Source organism: Esox lucius, chromosome 19 (assembly GCF_011004845.1).
Source record: "Esox lucius isolate fEsoLuc1 chromosome 19, fEsoLuc1.pri, whole genome shotgun sequence".
NCBI classification, from domain to species: Eukaryota; Metazoa; Chordata; class Actinopteri; order Esociformes; family Esocidae; genus Esox; species Esox lucius.
The window spans coordinates 12,519,522-12,538,959 of record NC_047587.1 but is presented as its reverse complement, the minus strand read 5'-3'; the positions used below and the strand labels follow the sequence as shown (position 1 = coordinate 12,538,959).

The 19,438-nt window shown below is 41.8% G+C and overlaps 1 protein-coding gene across 3 annotated transcripts; it reads left to right on the top strand.

Annotated features, from left to right (window-relative positions):
• The first annotated feature begins 403 nt into the window (after positions 1-403).
• On the top strand, positions 404-18,732 carry LOC105021828 (parathyroid hormone-related protein-like). Of its 3 annotated transcripts, none has more exons than XM_020056771.2 (3): positions 404-504; positions 16,804-16,925; positions 17,955-18,732. In XM_020056771.2, the coding sequence occupies exons 1-3, from the start codon at positions 502-504 to the stop codon at positions 18,445-18,447; spliced, it is 618 nt and encodes a 205-aa protein (XP_019912330.2). In that variant the 5' UTR covers positions 404-501; the 3' UTR covers positions 18,448-18,732. The 3 variants fall into 3 exon arrangements, with proteins under 3 accessions (XP_019912330.2, XP_019912329.2, XP_019912331.2); XM_020056770.2 differs by lacking the exon at positions 404-504 and adding an exon at positions 13,848-13,930; XM_020056772.2 differs by lacking the exon at positions 404-504 and adding an exon at positions 15,786-16,254.
• The last annotated feature ends 706 nt before the right edge of the window (positions 18,733-19,438 follow it).

The following is a 19,438-nucleotide window of genomic DNA, read 5'->3' as shown; positions in this document are numbered from 1 at the left end:
TACTGTCTGTTATTACACTCCTACACTACTGTCTGTTATTACACCCCTACACTACTGTCTGTTATTACACCCTACACTACTGTCTGTTATTACACCCCTACACTACTGTCTGTTATTACACCCCTACACAACTGTCTGTTATTATACCCCTACACTACTGTCTGTTATTATACCCCTACACAACTGCATGGTATTCATTTATTTTGTCTTCCACTGTGTGTTCTGCCTTTACCTTACCTAGTTTTCTAAATTATGCTAGTAAATTCTTAAAATATCAATTTAGATTTAGATTAGTGATTGAATTGTGTTAATTTGTATTTATTTTATTGTTACATGGTGTTTTTACAAGCAAACAAACACTTACTGCCCAGATAAACAGCCCTAAACAATTTTCTCAGGTGGTCCAAGACCTTTGCACAGACCTGTGGATGTTTCTGAGTCGATGCCCTCCTGAGACCCATCACTCCGCCAGGAGCTGAAAGGATTAAAACGGGCAAACGTATGGTGTGTATCCATCAGCTCAAGTCACCCTGCCTGGTGTTTTACTGAGGATTTGAAGCTCAAAGGCTCGCCTGATACAGAGGTTCACCCCAGCGACCACACACATACACACACGCACAAACACACTGACATCCACACACCAACAAACACACACACACACACACATCAATACACCCACACACAGTCACACACACACACAAGTCTAGCTTGACACGTTAATGACGGATTGAGGCTGTTTGTTTGCTTATGCTGAGAGCAGATTCAATAATGTAATGACTGCTCTGCCTACAGCATGCAACCACACGCTAAGCCAGTTGGTCAACAGGATTGGAAGGGCTAACCACAGCGTGTGTGTGTGCGCGTGTGTGTGTGTGTGCGCGTGTGTGTGTGGTCGTATAAGTCCTTATGAGAGTCCCGGAGAGCAAGCGTACGCACAAGCTCATACTTGGTTTGACTTGAGCTCATTTAATCTTTCAGGTGTCTCTTGTTCGATGAGCCAGGGCAGCATCATCTCCATGTCCTGTTCATAGGGTCCTCGTTTCCTACTTGAACTCACTGCCCTCCATGACACAATTTCACAACACAATGGATTGCATAATTCTTGAACGCTTACTGTAATATTTCTATTTTTAACCAACTCTTTTTTACCGGCCCTGCAGCCGCTCCCCAACAGTGTTTACTTTCCACTGAAAAAAAGAACAGCGTCTGTGAGACATCGCAATAAATATTTGCACATAAAAAAAAAAAAAAACTCTGAGACTTCACTTGAAATTTCCAATCGTTATAATGCGTGGAGCGAGCCAAGTGTACTTCAGCAGGTCCATGCTGATCCATTTACTGTAAATGAGCTTTGCCTCCGACAGGCTTCCTGACCAATTACTGTACAGTGAGCTCGGAGCTCTGTATTTATTTATCCATAGGTTATTCTAAATGGACGCCTTTCAATGCACATACAGGCCCTGTTGAGCTGAGCTGTTAAGCGGAGCGGCCTTGTTCCTCCAGCCCCCCCAGCTCAAGTCCCAAAAGGAGTCCTGTTTCCTACCAAGTGCCCTACTTCTTCAATAGAGCCCGTAGGACCGCTGGACAAAGTATGTGAACGCGGTACAGTTTGGGCGGAGCCCCACGCCCGCTCTGGGACACGCAGGGCGAGCAGCATTTGGCAGACGGAGACAGATGCTAAAGGGAAGTCAGGGACTGGGAGACTCTGGACAGCTTTACCACGCCGGGCCAGGAGACAGGGGAGAGGCCACCCGCTTTGAGCCTCACCGGCCGGGGAACCAGGGGGTTCTGACTGGCAGAGCTCTCTCAGCAAAAAGCTTCGGTTTTAGTTTCTCATGTTACCCTCGAGAAAATGTTTGAACACAGTAGGTTTTCTTCAATACCCATCTTCTTGTTCTTCTAGTAAGTGTACTGTGCCCCAGTACCAAAGTCACAGTGCAAGAGTTTCCAATCATTCCTGGGAGAAAGGAATTCGCTTGAGCTTAATTGTGGCCTAATTATAAAGTACTTGAGGAGTTAATAACCCGCTGCTTGATTGAGGAACCCTGCTGGACTGGTGACTTGTGTGATTGATAACTGAGGCCTACATTTTCCATGTACTAAGGTGCAGCTTGCCTCTAAGTCCCCTGTTGGAATAACAGTGCTCATTTTGTCTGACATGAGAATGACATTTTCAGGGTTGACGCCAATAAACTTGTGCTCTTTTTATAAATTAAATAGTAACAGATCAAAACAAAAAAAAGATAATTACAAGCCATACTAAATTTCGTATGAATATGATACGTTTCTCTGTTACTAATCTAAGTTAGCTATGGCAACATATTGTTTTGATAAACTGTTAACAAAAACATGTTTTGTCAACTGCAGGGCCGGCCTCAATGGTCGATACAATGAAGAGTCTGTTTAGGGGAGAGAAAAGGGGAAATCTTTGGCTCATTCAAAAGATGAGTAATATACTTCATTCAAGAAGCGCAACACAATTGCAACAGTTGTATATAGTGGTTATTATGAGAGGCAGACTGAGAAGAACGCTTAAAACAGTTAATGATTGTTAACGGTTAAACATTGTTAGTCCCAAAACACACAACAATGCTCCTTCTCCAGTTGAAACTGCGATGACGGAGATAAAATGTACTTTGTTCCTCCCTCTCTGTCCTCTCCCAACCCCCTCCCTTCAGGCCTGTAAGATCATTTCTGTATTAGGATGACTTAATAATTATTTACAAATCACTGATGAAAACTCTCATAAGGGAATGTACAATTTCTCCTTATTGAGCAATAAACAAATGTGGTTTAATAGGATCTGTTATTCTCTGCATTGATTTTGGGTACTTCCATTCCTGGGGGACTCTAGTACTGCAGGGTTTCCTTAATCCCCAGTGTCAGTGATTGACGACTCGAATCTCTAGCTACTTTTTAAAATTAAATTATATAAGACTCTATTCATATCAGCGGAGATAAAGGAATCATCAGTGCATGACCCAAATTAGAAAATTGTCCACCTGGTTATTCGTGCAGGCTGTAATTCCATCTCAGATCAAAAGCTGAGGAGACTGCAGTGCTTGAAGGGTGGAGTGGTGTGGTGCATGTTATTTTAGAGCTTAATTATTTTAGTCAGATTATTAAAACTTAGGAAAAAGGTCTTTATATATTTCATATATATTTTTATTAAACAGTTCTTGTATTGTTTTACTGCATGTGTCTTCAATAAAAACATATTTGAAACTCCATTGTGGTGAACAATGACTTCATCGCCTTTTTACACAGACAATGAGGCTTTTTATCCTTTTGTTTCTTCCCATTTAAAAGACAGACAGACAATCTCTGTCTTCCACTTATCCATTCTACCAAAATACATGTTTAATTAATCAACTAAATTAACTGAAATCAACGCCAGAAAAGCAAGGGCGACATGTTTTAGAAAATGGTTTGACAGGAAAGAATTTACATCAATTCAGTGCTTAACAGTTGTAAAGTGGAGCTTTAGATGTAGTCTGTCACTATCTTGTCTCTTCCTAAGAATTGTGTATAACATTGTAATTCAAAACTGCGCTCCGTAATCCCACAGGACAGTTTCCGGAACTCTACGGAGCTTCATAGTTCCGTAGCGTTCCGGAGCAATGTGGAGTTCCATGTCTTGTCTGACTGTGCTTGACAGGGAGTTAGCGTTGCTACGGCTCCAGTCAGTCTGTCCAGTGACACAAATTGACCCGGGGCGACAACTGCATGCTCTTGCAAAGCACACGTTTTTAAGGGGAAAATGAGAGGCTTCAAACAATGACATCGTCTAGCTAATTCCAGTTTGTGCACACGTCACACAATTAGATTTTAATCTCCCCGTTTCATCCTCGTAGTTTTATCCAGCTGAAGTGCCAGTGGATCCAGTTACACGGCCGCGTCCTGCAATCCCCTCCCCGGTGCAATTGCTTCCATTCTGTTTTAGATCGTTTTATGGGTCTTGTCGTTTTACCATTAAACTAATTGGGTCTTTCAGCATGTTTCAAATACATTTATGTTACAAGACTGCAAATATTGTTTTGAAAAAGTTAGATAGATTTCTCATACCCTGTTGACAGTTTTCCCGTTCTAACAGAGTTAATTCTGTTTGTGTTGGCTTTTATTGGAGTGGATACTGGATATAGAATATAATCCATGTCAAGATGGCACTCAGAGTCAAAGAAAAAAAAAAAAACACCTCAATACCCAAAAAACAAAAATAATATATTCGTACTGGCTAAAATTGAAAGCATATGTCTAGCGTCAGTGACGTACATGTAAGAATGTGTTAATTCACTAATGAACAGTGAGTCCATTAGACATTCGATTACACATTCTGGGCAGCAGATAAATCAACAGGCAGTGTTGTCCAAACACACGCCCTCGCCAGACAAACTTGTTTTCTGTCCGACTGTGGTTTTCCAACAGTCTAACTCCATGAAGCTGAGTTTCGGCTCGCAACAAACCCAGTAGATTTTCTCCAATCGGCCTCCCCTTGTAAAGACGCTTGGCCTGGCCGTTGATGGGGAAGGAAGGCTGGAGGTACCAGAGCTAACAGTTTGTTTTGTACCGCCCACACTCTCAGGCCTCTGTCTCATCCATTCAGGCCTCTACATAGGGCCGGGCTTTCATTACCTCTATGGTGATGCATGAGCAGGAGGGAATTCGGTTTTAAAAGTTTGTTTTTAAAGGGTTGTAAATAAAGCTGCACTGATTCAGAGCTCCAGACTCCCTTTCCCCAGCTGGGGTACTCTAACGCGCTGTACGGTTTGTGTGGGTCACTTTGGAAATACTGAGTATGTTTATGCTACATTGTCCCGGGGGGGAACTGAGCTCGTTGCAGAGCTGTATTACAGGGTGGAAAAGGAGTGTCGCTGGCCTTTAAAGTGCTGTGTTAATAGGAGGAACCTCCTTCACACTTAAGTGGCTGACTGGGTGTGATCTGTCATTCCAGTTGCGGCCGTCAAAGATGCCTTATAATCTTTACTCTGTTATTCTATTATCCTAACCCTGTTATTTTATCATCCTAACACTTAGGTTATTATCCTAACCCTGTTATGATATTATCCTAATCCTGTTATGTCATTATCCTAGCACTTACGTTATTATCCTTTTATGCTATTATGCTAACCCTGTTTTGTTATCATTTTAACAGTTGCGTTGTCATCCAGACACTGTTATCTTATAATCCGAACGCTGTTTGTTTTATGTTAATGTACCCTATTTTTTTATTATCGAACACTTATCTTATTATCCAAATTCTGTTATCTTATTATCCAAACACTGTAATTTTATTATCCAAACACTGTTATCTGATTATCTGAACACTGTTATTTTATAATCCAAATACTGTTTTTTTATTATCCAAATACTGTTATCTTATTATCCAAACACTTATCTTATTATCTAAACCCTATTTTGTTAATATCCAAACACTTACACCTTATTATCCAAACACTTGTCTTATTATCCAAGCACTATTATGTTATTCTCCAAGCACTGTTATCTTATTATCCTAACCTTATGATGTTATTATCCTAATTTGGCTCCCAACACTCATATATATTTTTAATCCTAACACTTATCTAATTACCATAATCCTGTTATTATCATTCTTTTATTATCCTAACACTTATCTAATTACCATAATCCTGTTATTATCATTATTGTATTATTCTAACCCTGTTATCCTTTTATTCATTCATCGGGTAAAAAAAAAACATAGAATAGAACATGGAGGTTAATTAATGTACAGTGCATTTGTCATTATCCTAGAAAGGCTGTCTGTTCGTGTGGAGCACAGTGGTTTCCCAACTCAGGACAGGGCGAGGTTGTGTTTCATCCAGACTGAGGTCAGAGATGGACAGATACACAACACTGACGCTGCAGCTTTGAATGAAGGGTAGGGAATGGGGGGGGAGAGGTGGGAGGTAGGGACGGGTTTAAGGTGGGTGTCCAGTCCTCCCATTTATTTTCAGACACCTTCACAGCTCAGAGTATCTGTTCCCAATCACCCACTTTCCTGTAAGAGCAAACCTTGGATTACACCCTCACTTGCAATAATGAACCACAGCAAGCGCCTTGCCTGCTTCTGCTGTTTGGACCGGAATGTGTGTCTCTGTGTGTGTGGCCATGTGTATGAGTGTTCATGCGTCGGTGTGTGTAAATGTGTGTGTGTGTGTGAGAATGAAAGGGTGTGTGTGTGGGCAGGCATGCCTGAGGTTGCTGAGAATCTGCCTTCTCCCTTAACATTAATAAGAACTTCCTTCCTACCAGACAGAGTCAAACACCTGATCAGTGGCTTTACTGAGGCGGACAAACATGTCCCAGCATCCTTCACAAGTTGGCTAGCTAACAATGTCTTGGACATTGAGATTCACCAGTGAGCAGTGGGCAATCTGTGGTTGGTCCATACTTTATATATTTAAAGTTTGGATTTATATATTTAAAGATACATGCCCATTTATTCTTTATTACTCATGGGTTTTGTTTAGCTAAGGTTGTACCCCCACTGGAACTCAAAGTATAAGCTATGTATAAACAATGTAAATTGGATTAAAACATTAACTACACTTTCACAAAATGTGATTTGACAGTCAATTTACAGCCCTGTTTATACATTAGAGTAAGGTTCCACTGTAGCGCCATCCCATGGGTTTATCCCAAAGCCTAGAAAACAGTGGCACTTTGTGAATGTTCTATTACTGATTGCCCCTTTAAAGAAATGTATCACAGTCATATGTTATATACATGGGATATACTAAACATTGATATAGTACCATTTTCACGTTTTGAGTCAGTGTCATTTTGGACATTGTGGGTGTCCATGCTCAAACTGAAGAGGAGAGCAGCGTGAGAAGTAACTTGAATTGTAAGCAGAAGGCTTTTTAAGAAATCGTAAGTTCTCCAATAGCAATAACTTCTGGCCTCTTGTTTAAAACATCAGGCCAAAGTACACCAAGTGAAATGTGCATTTTTATGAAGTGCATATTAACCCCCATATTTTTCCGAAATAGTTTTTGTATAATTGAATTAGAGTGTTTAGTCACAACTGACTCGAGAATACATCCACAGTTACTTTCCAGCCCAGTTGCTGTCAGAGAGTAGGTTAAGAGTTTAGGGCTGGCCAGCACAGACGGTTGGTTGGTTGGCCAGGACGGATGGTTGGTTGGTTGGTTGGCTAGGACAGATGTTTGGTTGGCCAGGACAGGGCAGGACAGACGTTTGGTTGGTTGGCCAGGACAGACGTTTCGTTAGACAGGACAGGTCAGTTGGTAGATTGGACAGGACAGGCGTTTGGTTGGCCAGCACAGAAATGTAGGAAACACGGGACAGTGGATTGGCTGGACAGGACAAGGGGTTGGTTGGACAGGACATGGGTTTGGTTGGACAGGCAGAGGTTTGGTTGGACAGGCAGAGGTTTGGTTGGACAGGACATGGGTTTGGTTGGACAGGACAGGTCAGATGGTTGATTGGACAGGACAGGCGTTTGATTGGCCAGCACAGAGATTTAGGAAACACAGTACAGGGGATTGGCTGGACAGGACAAGGGATTGGTTGGACAGGACATGGGTTTGGTTGGACAGTACATGGGTTGGGTTGGACGGGCAGGGGTTTGGTTGGACAGGAAATGGGTTTGGTTGGACAGGACATGGGTTGGGTTGGACAGGCAGGGGTTTGGTTGGACAGGCAGAGGTTTGGTTGGACAGGACATGGGTTGGGTTGGACAGGCAGGGGTTGGGTTGGACAGGCAGGGGTTGGGTTGGACAGGCAGGGGTTTGGTTGGACAGGACATGGGTTTGGTTGGACAGGACATGGGTTGGGTTGGACAGGCAGAGATTTGGGAAACACAGGACAAGACAGGATTGGTTGGCCAGGACAGGACAGGACAGGACAGGATAGGCTGCTTATAACAGTAAAGAAACCAATATGTTACATTGTAATTTGGGGAACTATCCTGCTAAACCTTTACTGTTGGCACTACAAGTTATCTAGGGTCTGGGTAACAGCGAGGACAGTAAGTAATTGATATGAACATTAAGGTAGGATTAGTCTGAGACAGGACCCAAGCTGTAAGCCAGGAAGTGTACTCCCCCTTGGATCATAGGTTCAAATTCAGGTCAGAGGATCATGAAAAATAGCTATTATCATTGTAGCATTCACAAAGGCTACAGTTTCACTGACTACAACATTAGTTGTAAATTTCATCTGAGCTCCATGGAAAGTCCTCTCATTAACAGTTACTGTCTTAACCAATGTAATATGCTTTTGTCTTTCTGTCAGCGTTAAACCAAAAAGCACTGCAAATTAAATACACATTATGTGACATCCCACAGGGCCATGCTGACAACTAGGTTTACAAGAACGGCCAAGGCAGGAATTCAATCAAACCCACAGTCGGGGAAACAAAAAAAGTTTACTGGACCACATAAAGCCCTTTAAATGAAATAGGAGGATTACTTAAGACAATGTTTGCTGTATAAAAAAAAAAAATGTTGGTTTTAAATAAAAGGGTGTTTCTTTTGCCCTGCTAGTATGGCATAGTAGGGTGAATTCAATTTTCTGAATTTGTGAATTGCATGTTTGCTCTGACTCTGGCCCCAAGGTTTCATACAGCTATTCTATCAGGTCCAGCCGCCCTGTTTGATTAGCGCCTTACACACAGGAGGTCTTGCCACCACACTGTTTTCTTTCCCCGGGCCCATAACTCTTAAAAACACACAAACACTTGGGTTGTAAATGACCTGTTCATCAGGCAGTGACAGGGGCGGTGATTCTGGACTCTAGGTGGGCCAGGTGTGCGGATCAGGACAGGTCTGTCCGTTGCCAGGGCCCCGTTGGCATGGCGACGCAGGACCATGGAAAGTTCTGGAATCTGTCACTGTTGGCAGGGGTGCTCACAGAGTGGGACTGGTGTTGGCTTTGCCTCCAGCTGTTTCTTTACAGACACGCTGCACGCCAAGCAACAGCCAGGGGCCAAGATCAGCCCGGCGAGGACTGCTGAGCCAACCGACCGGCCACACACATAGACTAACACTCCCCCTCACACACACACACACACACACACACACATATACATACACACAATTACTGTTACTATCTTCTCTCCAATGCCACACAATATGGACACAAACATGTTGATAACTGCACAGTTAAGACTGGGAAGTCTCCAATCTGGAACACTAACGAGGGCTTGCATGGTGATCTTGCCCTGGTCTGGGAAGGTGGCACAGAGGGGTTGTTTTATTCGGCAGTACCATTCTATAAAAAAATATACAATTGTCGCCATCTCCCGTTCTCCATGAAGCTCTCAGTTCACACTTGTTACCACTGACTGCTTTCAGCTTTACATTTTGCAGACTGGCGAAAGGGGAATCAAAACATTACTTTGCACATTTTCGTAAGAATATAATCTCACATAATTTATTTTCCCACTTTTGACAAGGGCAATCAATGGTGTTTAAAAACTGTTGATTGAAGCAGCCTTTAATTTGGTGTCAGTGAATAACTCCACTTAAGAAAATGGATAAAAACCACACAAAAATAAACTAGAACCCTTTGTTTTCCTTGTGTGGTCGATAGTATTTCATTGAAAAATGAAAAAAAAATGAAGAGAATTATTTTCTTTTTGTTTGCTAATTCATTACAGTTCTGGTAAATGGGGTAAAGTAGCTGCGGAAATTTACATTTATTAAAATATATTTCAGTGGTAAAGTTGGCTGTGTTTCTTGGAATGTGGTGCCATTTTTCTTAAAACCTAAGCAGTGTGTTTTGGTCAAGGAAGGTTGAGCTCGTTTTGTGGCTTGACTCCGGGGTATAAGTGTTTAGGTTGCGGGCTGTGGAGCCCTGTGGCTTGAATAATTGGTGGCACTGCTGATGGATGGCCCTAAACAAAGTAGGTCAAGAGGAGAAGCATGGCACATTATACAATAAATATTCTAGAGTAGAATGGAGGTAGAATGGCTACATGGTGGAATTGTTGATTGGCTTAGGGGTACGTTAATCTCAGTTGACCCAGAACTAATGTCTTGGCCCATTGGTCAGATGCTAGTTAAGTTCTTAGTTCATGTCAGAAGATCTTGGAAATGCAAAAAAAGAGCTTCAACCCTCTCTCTCTCTCTGAAAATCACTGCCAAGTCAATGGGCCATTTCATTTCACCTTTTTGAAATTTAAATGATACAAACATCTGCAAAATAATGATCTTTATTAAGCACAAGAAACAGGCTGGCATGTAATATCATGCATCCTGTTGCATTACAACATATCGACAGTACCATTCCTGCTGACACAATCTGTCCATAAGAGATTTAAGGCCTGCTTAAATCTATTCAGCAGGAGTGCAAAATGCCCAGACATCGGAAAAGGTGGATTGAGAGAGATGAGAATGAGAACAAACGCCCATCCTTTTATTGGGCCCCAAAGAGCGTCAGGCAGGGATAAGCTCAGGAGTGGTTTCAGCTCCTGGGCTGCGAGTGCCAGATAGCTCGCTGCGATTAGTTGACTGCGCTGCAAGACTTCCCCTCTCAGCCCTGTCCCAGGCCACTGAGCAGTTCAGTGTCCCCCAACGCATTCAGCAGCAGCCTAAACACAGTGCTCTGGTAAAAATCCTGGATGCTGTGAATGGCAAATGTTTTTCTATCCTATCACCATTAAAGGTGCTTTCCGTTTTCTAGAAAACGAATTGGTGGATCATTGTTTTTTTTTTTTATACTAGCCTACAGTCTCAAAATAGCTTATATCTGGTAGGTAAAACCAAATACATTTTACACATAGGAGTCACTGTAGAAAAAGGAAATATTTTAAGGCCGGAATCGTTTTATCTCAACTATAGCCTTCTCTTTCCTCACCAAACATTTTACAGGCAAAATGTCCCACGTGAGATATTTCCTGGATAGAACATAATGATATAATGTAACTGGCTGGGCTCCGGACCAGTTCTGAACAACCTGCTTTTGTCCCACTAAGACCTCCTCGGCTCACTGTCTCGAATATCCTGACATTTACGACAACGTAAAACAAGCTACAAGCTAGAAATAAGAAATCGGCCTCCGAGAATTGCAGTACACACAACCGATCATTTGTACATCAAACAGCGGAGACAGAAATGGAGAAACCGCGAAAAAACCGGGCCCAGCTACCGCTGATCAGTGGAATGAGTGACAGAGTCCATGGCTGTGTCCCAAATGGACCCCTGTTACCTACGCGTGAACTACCCGTGGCCTGATCACAAGCAGGGCACCAGTTATGGAACAGGGTGCCATTTGGGACGGTGATCTTGTTATGGTAACCCTGAACAGGCATTAGGTAATGCTCAGGATGTACGGCTTTTAGAGTTTCAGGGTGAGACTTGAAGACTGACCTGGCTTCCTGACGCATTGGACAGCCGAGCAGGCCTGTTCTGCATTGGGACTTGTTGGAGTTGTAAGCGAGACACTCTGAAGTCAGTGACATCCTGTGGAAGTTACAGTCAGACGGGCCAAACGCAATTCATCAGTATGGTCTGTGCGTGTGGTACGTGTGTCTGTGCGTCTCTCTGTGTGCGTGTTTGATGGAGACAGTGTTTTGAAAGTGTAATAGTATCCCGGAATGATCTTAAACCCCCATTTAGTGATGACAATAGTAGTCCTTATACTCCTTGGAACCCCGTTACAGTAAAATGCATTGTTTAATAGATCGTTTGGTTACACTTCCAATTGTAGATGTTCTATAGATAGTCAAACGTTCAACAAACGTTCAACAAACATCTGTTTATAAGCAACTGCTAGATAGGTTTAGGGTTAGGTTTAGAATAAGATTTAGGGTAAGGGTTAAGGTTAGGATAAAGGTTACTGATTGTTTTCAGATGGATTTTTTAAAATAGTGGAAAATAACAAATATTTGGCATTGCCCATAGCCACTACATCAAGACCCTCCTTATTCTGTACACTATATATCCTACATAAAAAGCTACCAATAGCATGATGCTGTCACCACTGTGCCTCAGGGTAGGCCAAACAGAGGCCAAAACTCTATTTTGGTCTCATCAGACCATAGAATTGTCTTCCAGTTGGTCTCAGAGTCTTCAACATGCTGTTTGGCAAACTATAGCTAAGACTGGATGTGAACTGTTTTATTTTTGCCACTCTCCCATAAAGGCCACTTGTGTGTAGCTCCTGTCCTATTGTTGTAGTGTTTTCTAGAAAGATTCAGAGTGGTGCCATATTCTCTTCATTTCTTAATTATGGACTTTACTGTGCTCTGGGGCATATTCAGTGCTTTAGATTTTTTTTAATATCCCTGATTGGTGCTTTTGATCAACCTTATTCCGGATTTGGTTTGAATGTTCCATCGTCTTCATGAAATAGTTATGTTAGGAATTGTACCTCTCAGAGACAGGTGTATTTAACCTGAAATGGTTTGAAACACCTTGATTGCACACAGGTGGATTCAATTCAACCAATTACCTGACTTCAACTGGTGGCACTGCAGCTCATTCAGATGTGTCATTGCAAAGGGGTTGAATACTTATGCAATCAGTTATTTTCAGTTATACATTTGTAATTAATTTAGAAAAAAAGGTGCAGATTTGTTTATCACTTTGACTTTAAGGACAAATTCAACTAAACCTATATTGATTTGATGTTGTAACACAATAAATGTGCAAAGGCTTTATGGGGGGGGGAGGCATGAAAGCATTTGAGAGCTACTGTATTATTGATAAGAACATTTCAGGGTGTTAAATGACTTCAGAGACTATATGGCTTTAACTGAAATATTTTAAGTAAAGAAAGTTTTTCACATTTTACTCTCTGCGTTAGATTAAATACGTTCTTTAGAAACGAAACTATACCTTAACCACAACAGTTCCAGCGTCTGGGTGAAAGGTGTGGAGATGCAGTACATTATACTGACAGTGTTGGTGAAAGGACCGTAAGATGAGGCCAGAGGCCAATACAGTGCAGAGAATTGGCTTGGATAAAAAAAAAAAATATATATATATATATATATATATATATATATATATATATATACCCCAAAACGATTTAGCCAGTTGAAAGCTAAGATTGATGGGTGTGAATGATTTGTAGAGCATGACTGGCAAAACGTTATTCTTACTGCCCAAAGTGAGACACTGCACAGTACACCAGCATACCTAACATGAACTAAGTGCAGTTGCCTATAATTTACTTCTAAGGCACCACTGAGAAGGGAAGTGAGACTCCTCTGCTAAAACCCATTTTTCACGTTAAGGTTTTCTAAACTAACAAACCAAGAGTTAATATGCGTAGAAATGGCCAAGCTACCCAAGCACTGGCTAAACCATAAAGAAACCTTAATCAAACACATCATAACCCCTTTATGTTGTTTTTCACAGTATAGGCTATGTACATAGTGGTTAGATTAAACATGGTTTAAACACTGAGAACGGTTGTAATCTTTAGACCCCCCCCCCTCAAAACTACCGTAACTGACAGTCATGTTATGCATGCAAGAAAACTGTATATGATTTCACAACCACAGAATCACTGAAAACTTTTGAATGTACAAATATGAGGGTAAAAAACTGTTTTACAGGATGATGTGCAATAGTGGACATTTATTTTTAGGTGTCAGTCCGTGCAAAGAAGCAGCATGCAGTTCTAGCGGGAAAGTGGACATTTGAACACTACCGTTTGTGCAGGAGGAGTGGGAAAAAGACCCAGTAGAGGAGTATGAGACAATAGAAACGACAAAGAGCTCACACACGTCGCTGGTTGAAGCTCTAAAACAAAAGGCGGAATATAAAACACATGGATTCAAAATACAATAGGTTACTATAAGTTTGGAAAAAAATACAAATACACAATGACGTCTGGAGCAGTGATGAATACAATAAGGGGTGTTACTAAGGCTTCACTGTTGGTATGAGCTCTTTTGAAAGGAGTTAAAATGAATGGAACGATTTGGAAAATGGTAAGAGAAGCGTGCAGGGATTTCAGGCTGAACGGTAAATGTGTTCAAGTGGGAAAAGAGAGTGTTGTTCAAAATCTGTCGGAAGGATGAAAAGGGGACAGCTTGCTAATGTTGTTTGGTGCCGAGAGAGACATTTCGCATGAATCAAATCTGCTTTCCATGGCTTAGACTCTCCATGCAAGTCTGAGTCTGTCAGGAAATGGCAGGGTTTTTTTTCATAATTTTTGCAGGTAACAGTCATCTGACTTTACAGAATGGAATCAAATGAGGTATTTTTTCCTACCAAATGTGAAAGTCTTGTTAGTTGGTGTTGGGTAGCCAGACAAATTGGAAAGTGTAGAAAAGTGATTTGGGTGAAAATAGGATGGGGGTCCAACTGTAGTATAATTCTGTTCTGTCCCTAACTTAAGATATTTTATAGTAGGACCTCTGAATTGGTTACTTGTCAAATTTATTAAGTAATCCACCACCCACGGGGAACAAACGTTCAGTGTTTCTTTTATTAACATTTACTAAGCTAAACCACTTAGAAACTTAAGTTTTCAGTATGAGTTTTATACATTAACAAAGATAAAACCCAGTTCACACGTAAGTCATGTTCTCTGTTGATACAAATGAGTCAGTATTTGTATGTGTATAATTTATTGTAGATTTCAATGTAATTACAGTTAATCTTAATCAACATAGGACCATTCTATTTTGATTTGTTAAAATCCAGCTACAGTATTTATTATGCATGCCTGTGTGTTTATATCTGTGTATGTGTTTGTGTTTCATATCATTGTACTCACTCATGTACTCACTCATGTACTCACTCATGTACTCACTCATGTACTCAATCATGTGCTCACGCATTGGTGAAACACTTTTTTTTGTGCAATATTTCAAGGTTGAGGTCACCAAGTCTTTTCAAGGTTTCGCTCAAAAACGGGTTTCTAGACCCTGAGATGAAGCCTAAAACCCCGAACGGCACCTTAACACTAACGCACGCTAGGAGACCAAGACATTGCTTACTGAGAGGTTTATGTTTCAATCTCCTGCCTTTTTTACGCATCGTTGGGATGTGCAATCTCTCTCTGACTCTAAGAACCTCCTACGGCCATTCAATCAAGTGTCTGCTCGGGGTGCCACAGCGACCACAGTCAACTATATGGTCTACTGAATAAAGATGAGATACTTCACTGGCCACTGTGACCATTACGTGGCAGCCTGGTTGACTGAGGTGGTCACGGTTACTGTAAGCCCTGTAGTGTGGGCAATATGTGGTTGGTTTTCGCCGAGGCTTCAGTCACATTCCCTGGGGAGGGTGGTGAAGCCCTGAGGCCTGCTTATTTACTTAGGAGGCCAAAGGGGGATTCCGTCGGTGGGCCGGACACCTGTCCTTCTGAGACCATGTGTTGCTATGTAAACACATGGAAAGATGCTCTGGAAATTTGCAGTGCTACTATCTGAAGGCCATTTAGAATTTCAGGCATGGAATGGGACACGAGATTGGAAGTTGACTTTTTTTTGAACGCCATGTGACGGCCGTTACCCAGTTGCGACATTGTCTTTACATGTGCAAATCCCAATTCTTTGTGAGAGGATTGTACGATTGTGTCTTGGTAGCCATCTCCTCGGTGATACTGGTCTGGGTGTGTCTGTGTGTGTGTTGACTGAGTTAGGCAGGGACAAGGGCAACACTTACAGCTTCACTCAATAGAGATCCACACTCTCTCTCTCGCTCTCTCTCTACATCTCACTCACGCTCACACATGCACACGTGCACACATCCACGCGCGCGCTGTCTTGGAGTGGTCAGACAAGGCAGCAGCTAGCTTCACACTCTCTCACCTTGCCCTGCTCCTGCTCCACAGAGATGATGCTAGGGGAGAGCTCTTCACATGACCGGAGCTATCGCTAGCACAGAAGTGGATGATGAGCTGAAGTCTGATGAGCCTCCCTTTTTCCTCTCGTTTTCTTTCTCTCTCTCTGCTTTTTCGTTGGGATTTGAGAGAAATAAAAGACTAAATATAAGGAGGTATCAGGAAATCTGTCTGGACCTGTCTCAAGGGGGTTTCCCATGTTATGCTGTCTGATGGACTCTGACTGCTTTTTAAAGTGGGACTCTGAACCAAATCATTTGGCAAAATTCATAGAACTTTCCTTTTTCAATCTTATACATTTCGCAAATATAAGTATTTTGGGGATTTTTAGAAAGTTTGCTTAAATAATCTCTTATTGGGATCTTTGAAAGTTTGCTTTGAAAGTACACTAGGATCTCCTTTCTGGGATTTCGGTGGACCAAATATTTTTTTGTGGATATCTTTTTTTGGGAATCAACAGTAAGTATTATTTATTTTCTGGGTGTGTTTGAGATGTATTTGGAATAACCAGAATAGCCTATCTCTGTGCTTGGATGAATACTCTCTCTTGTTAGGTATTTATAGATATTTTCAGTATTTTTCTAGGTAGTTCAGTATAACCAGGTGGTCTTGTTCAGTAGACAACGTACGCCAGGCAAGAGATCCAAAAAGGGGACTTAGAAAGTAGTTGAGTTTGTCAGCAACTGCTTTGCCAAGTAAAAAGCACTAGAGAAGTGGCAGTGAGTTGCTGAGCTAACCTCAGTGGACTGACAGTAACACAGTAGAGCATTACAACTTATTCTTCTATAAGTGCATCTTCAGTGTACAAATTAGACATCAGTGAAATGGCGTCTACATATTCCTTTTTATTGCTTTCACTGTTGTTTTCAGTCGAAGCTGCAGGCGGCCGTTCTAACTGGTATTATGATTTTACAACACTGTACTTAGTTGACACTGCACATTGCTCCTGGCCAGGAAGCAAAATAAATGACAGAATGTTGTTTGTTGGATCCTGTTTGTTTGTCTCAGAGTTCCAGTTCCAGAATGCTGTGTTCCAGGGTTATATTCCAGCAGTGGAGTCTGGCGGTGTTCCTGCTATGTTCTCCAATGCATGTCCACGGGACACCCATCAGTGCTATCAGTAACAGAATGTAAGTCTCTGTCTCCTGTGGAATATAGCCAAGACACTCCAAAAATATTACTCGTCTAAGGTTGGTATAGAGTTACAGATGAATGCTTTACTAAATCTGGAATTTGTTATTTAATCGAAGTACATGTACAGAGTCTAGACCAGTAAGTTCAAGGGCCTGTATGTTGGAGTAGATGACAAATGTGCACATTATATTACAACCCACCAAGCAAAAACAAAATAGAACAAAGAAAACTGAAATATTATCTTAAAATGAACGGAGAAAGCTATATCTTATTCAGGGTTGGATGGGACAGTTGTGAATAGTGTATGCACATTTGTTGTTATAATGTTATAATGATGAACATAAGGGAGATATTGCCGTTGTAGTATTGGTATAAAATAACACTTGTTGAATGTTTTTCACATGAGATCTGGTTCACCTACAATAAGACTTCACAATTCTGCAGGAACATGGACTGAGCTAAATTATTCCAGCTATTACTGTATATGTCTTTGTTTATGCTGCCACCTATTGAGGTGTGCTGGAACACGACCTTGGCCGCCATTCAACTATCAACACCTCACCAGTACGTAGGCCTTCAAACTGTAGGTGCACCACACAACACAGAATAAAAAAAAAAAAAATGTTGTGATTTAGCCGAAGCTTTTTATCCAGAGCTACTTACAGGAGCAGTTAGGGTTGCATTGCTCAAGGGCACAACGAGACATTTATTTCACCTTGCAAGCACTGGGATTGGAACCAGCAACCTTCAGGTTACTGGTGCAACGCTCTCAACATTACCTGCTGACCTGCAGACTTAAAAAAAACAGGGTCTTCTGACAGGGGCAAGGGCCGTGCTGAGTGACAACATGGCTAGGTATCATGGGTAAAGTGTGTCTGGCTAATTTCCGAACAAAAAACATGTCGTTATTCATGACGCAGTGTGAATCGTAACTGAATCATTCGGCTGTTGCATGCAATCGTTTCGAGACATTTGAACCCGGGGCCGAGGAGCCAACATGCAAATCTCTCCTCTTATCTCCCTAGGAGGAGGTCAGTGAGCCACGCCCAGCTGATGCACGACAAGGGCCGCTCTCTGCAGGAGATCAAGAGACGCCTCTGGCTCCAAGAACTACTGGAGGAGGTGCACACGGCCGACAGCGAACGCGCCCCGCCTCCCCAGACCAGGGCCAATACCAACGCAGGCCACGGCACATTCAGCGGGAGACCCCTGAGCCCCCCGAAACCGCCCGGAGGGACCAAGAACCTCTCCCTCAGTGTCCAGCTGGAGAGGGAGACGGGCCACTTACCCCAGGAGACCAACAAGTCCGTGGCGTACCAGGACCAGCCGCTGAAGGTGGCGACAAAGAGGAAAAAAAAGGTGAAGGGAGAGAGGGGCAGGCGGAGGGAGAGTGAGAAGAGGAGGCGCCGGGCTCGCGACACATCCGTGGTGATGACATGGGCAACACGGGGAGAGTCACAGAGGACGATGGAGGTCGGGTCACGGGGAGACCACAGCCTCCGGGTTGCGATGCACTAATGACTCTAGAGGGAGAAGTCTTAGCAGAACTGAGATCTCAGCGCCAAAACGGCAGAATCCCCAGACAATGGCCCTTGTTTTCCCGTGCTTTTATTGTTTTAATGTGCTGCTTTTTCCGTTGTGCGGCTCGATATACGTCTTGTACATCCGTAAATGTACGTTCATAGCAAAACATATTACTTTTGAATTCATATTTATTAGGTGAAAATGCAGACATCGGCAATATTCGATGACTTATGATATTTAACGCCTCCTTAATAACTGATAGTTAGTTTGTAAATACATTACCCGCAAAAGATTACAATCGTAATGTGGGTATTGTGAATATACTGTATTTCCTATCTGTAGTTAGCATTATATCCATTATAAATGTTTCTATCATAATTTATTTTGTATTTAATTTGTGAATGTATAACAGTGCTGCTGAATTCCAATATTTTGATATTAACAAATAATGCACTTTAGATATAATGATGATATCTGTATGTTTTGTAATATTAGTGTTCTCTTTTGTGGTCGATTTCTAATTAAGAAACATTTTGCTTTCTTTGTGATGTTGCTTTCTGTTGTAGGTAAATTTCGTTTTTTGTTGTAATTGAATGGTATCTTTTCCTAATGCTGGTTCATGGTATCATCAATTATCATCTCAATGACCTGTAAATTATTGCACCGTCCATCAAACTGACTCTCTCTTGTTTTACACAGAGACTATTTTTTATAAAAATAAGCGTTGAAATGTTGGTGTCACAGACTTTCATTATTGTTTGGCACTTGCACTGAGAGCGTCCTCATTCTCAAATGACAAACGTAAAATATTAAAAACACGCTTTTATGATAACACCTCATTACATAATTAGTGTCTTTGTTCAACGAACAGTTAAGAACATCACTGTTACGGTGCAAATTGGATCAGAGCAAACCTATTATCCAAGAGAAATTCATCAGTGTTTAGACTGTTCAACAAGAGCACGGGAAAGGTGGTTAATGTCCA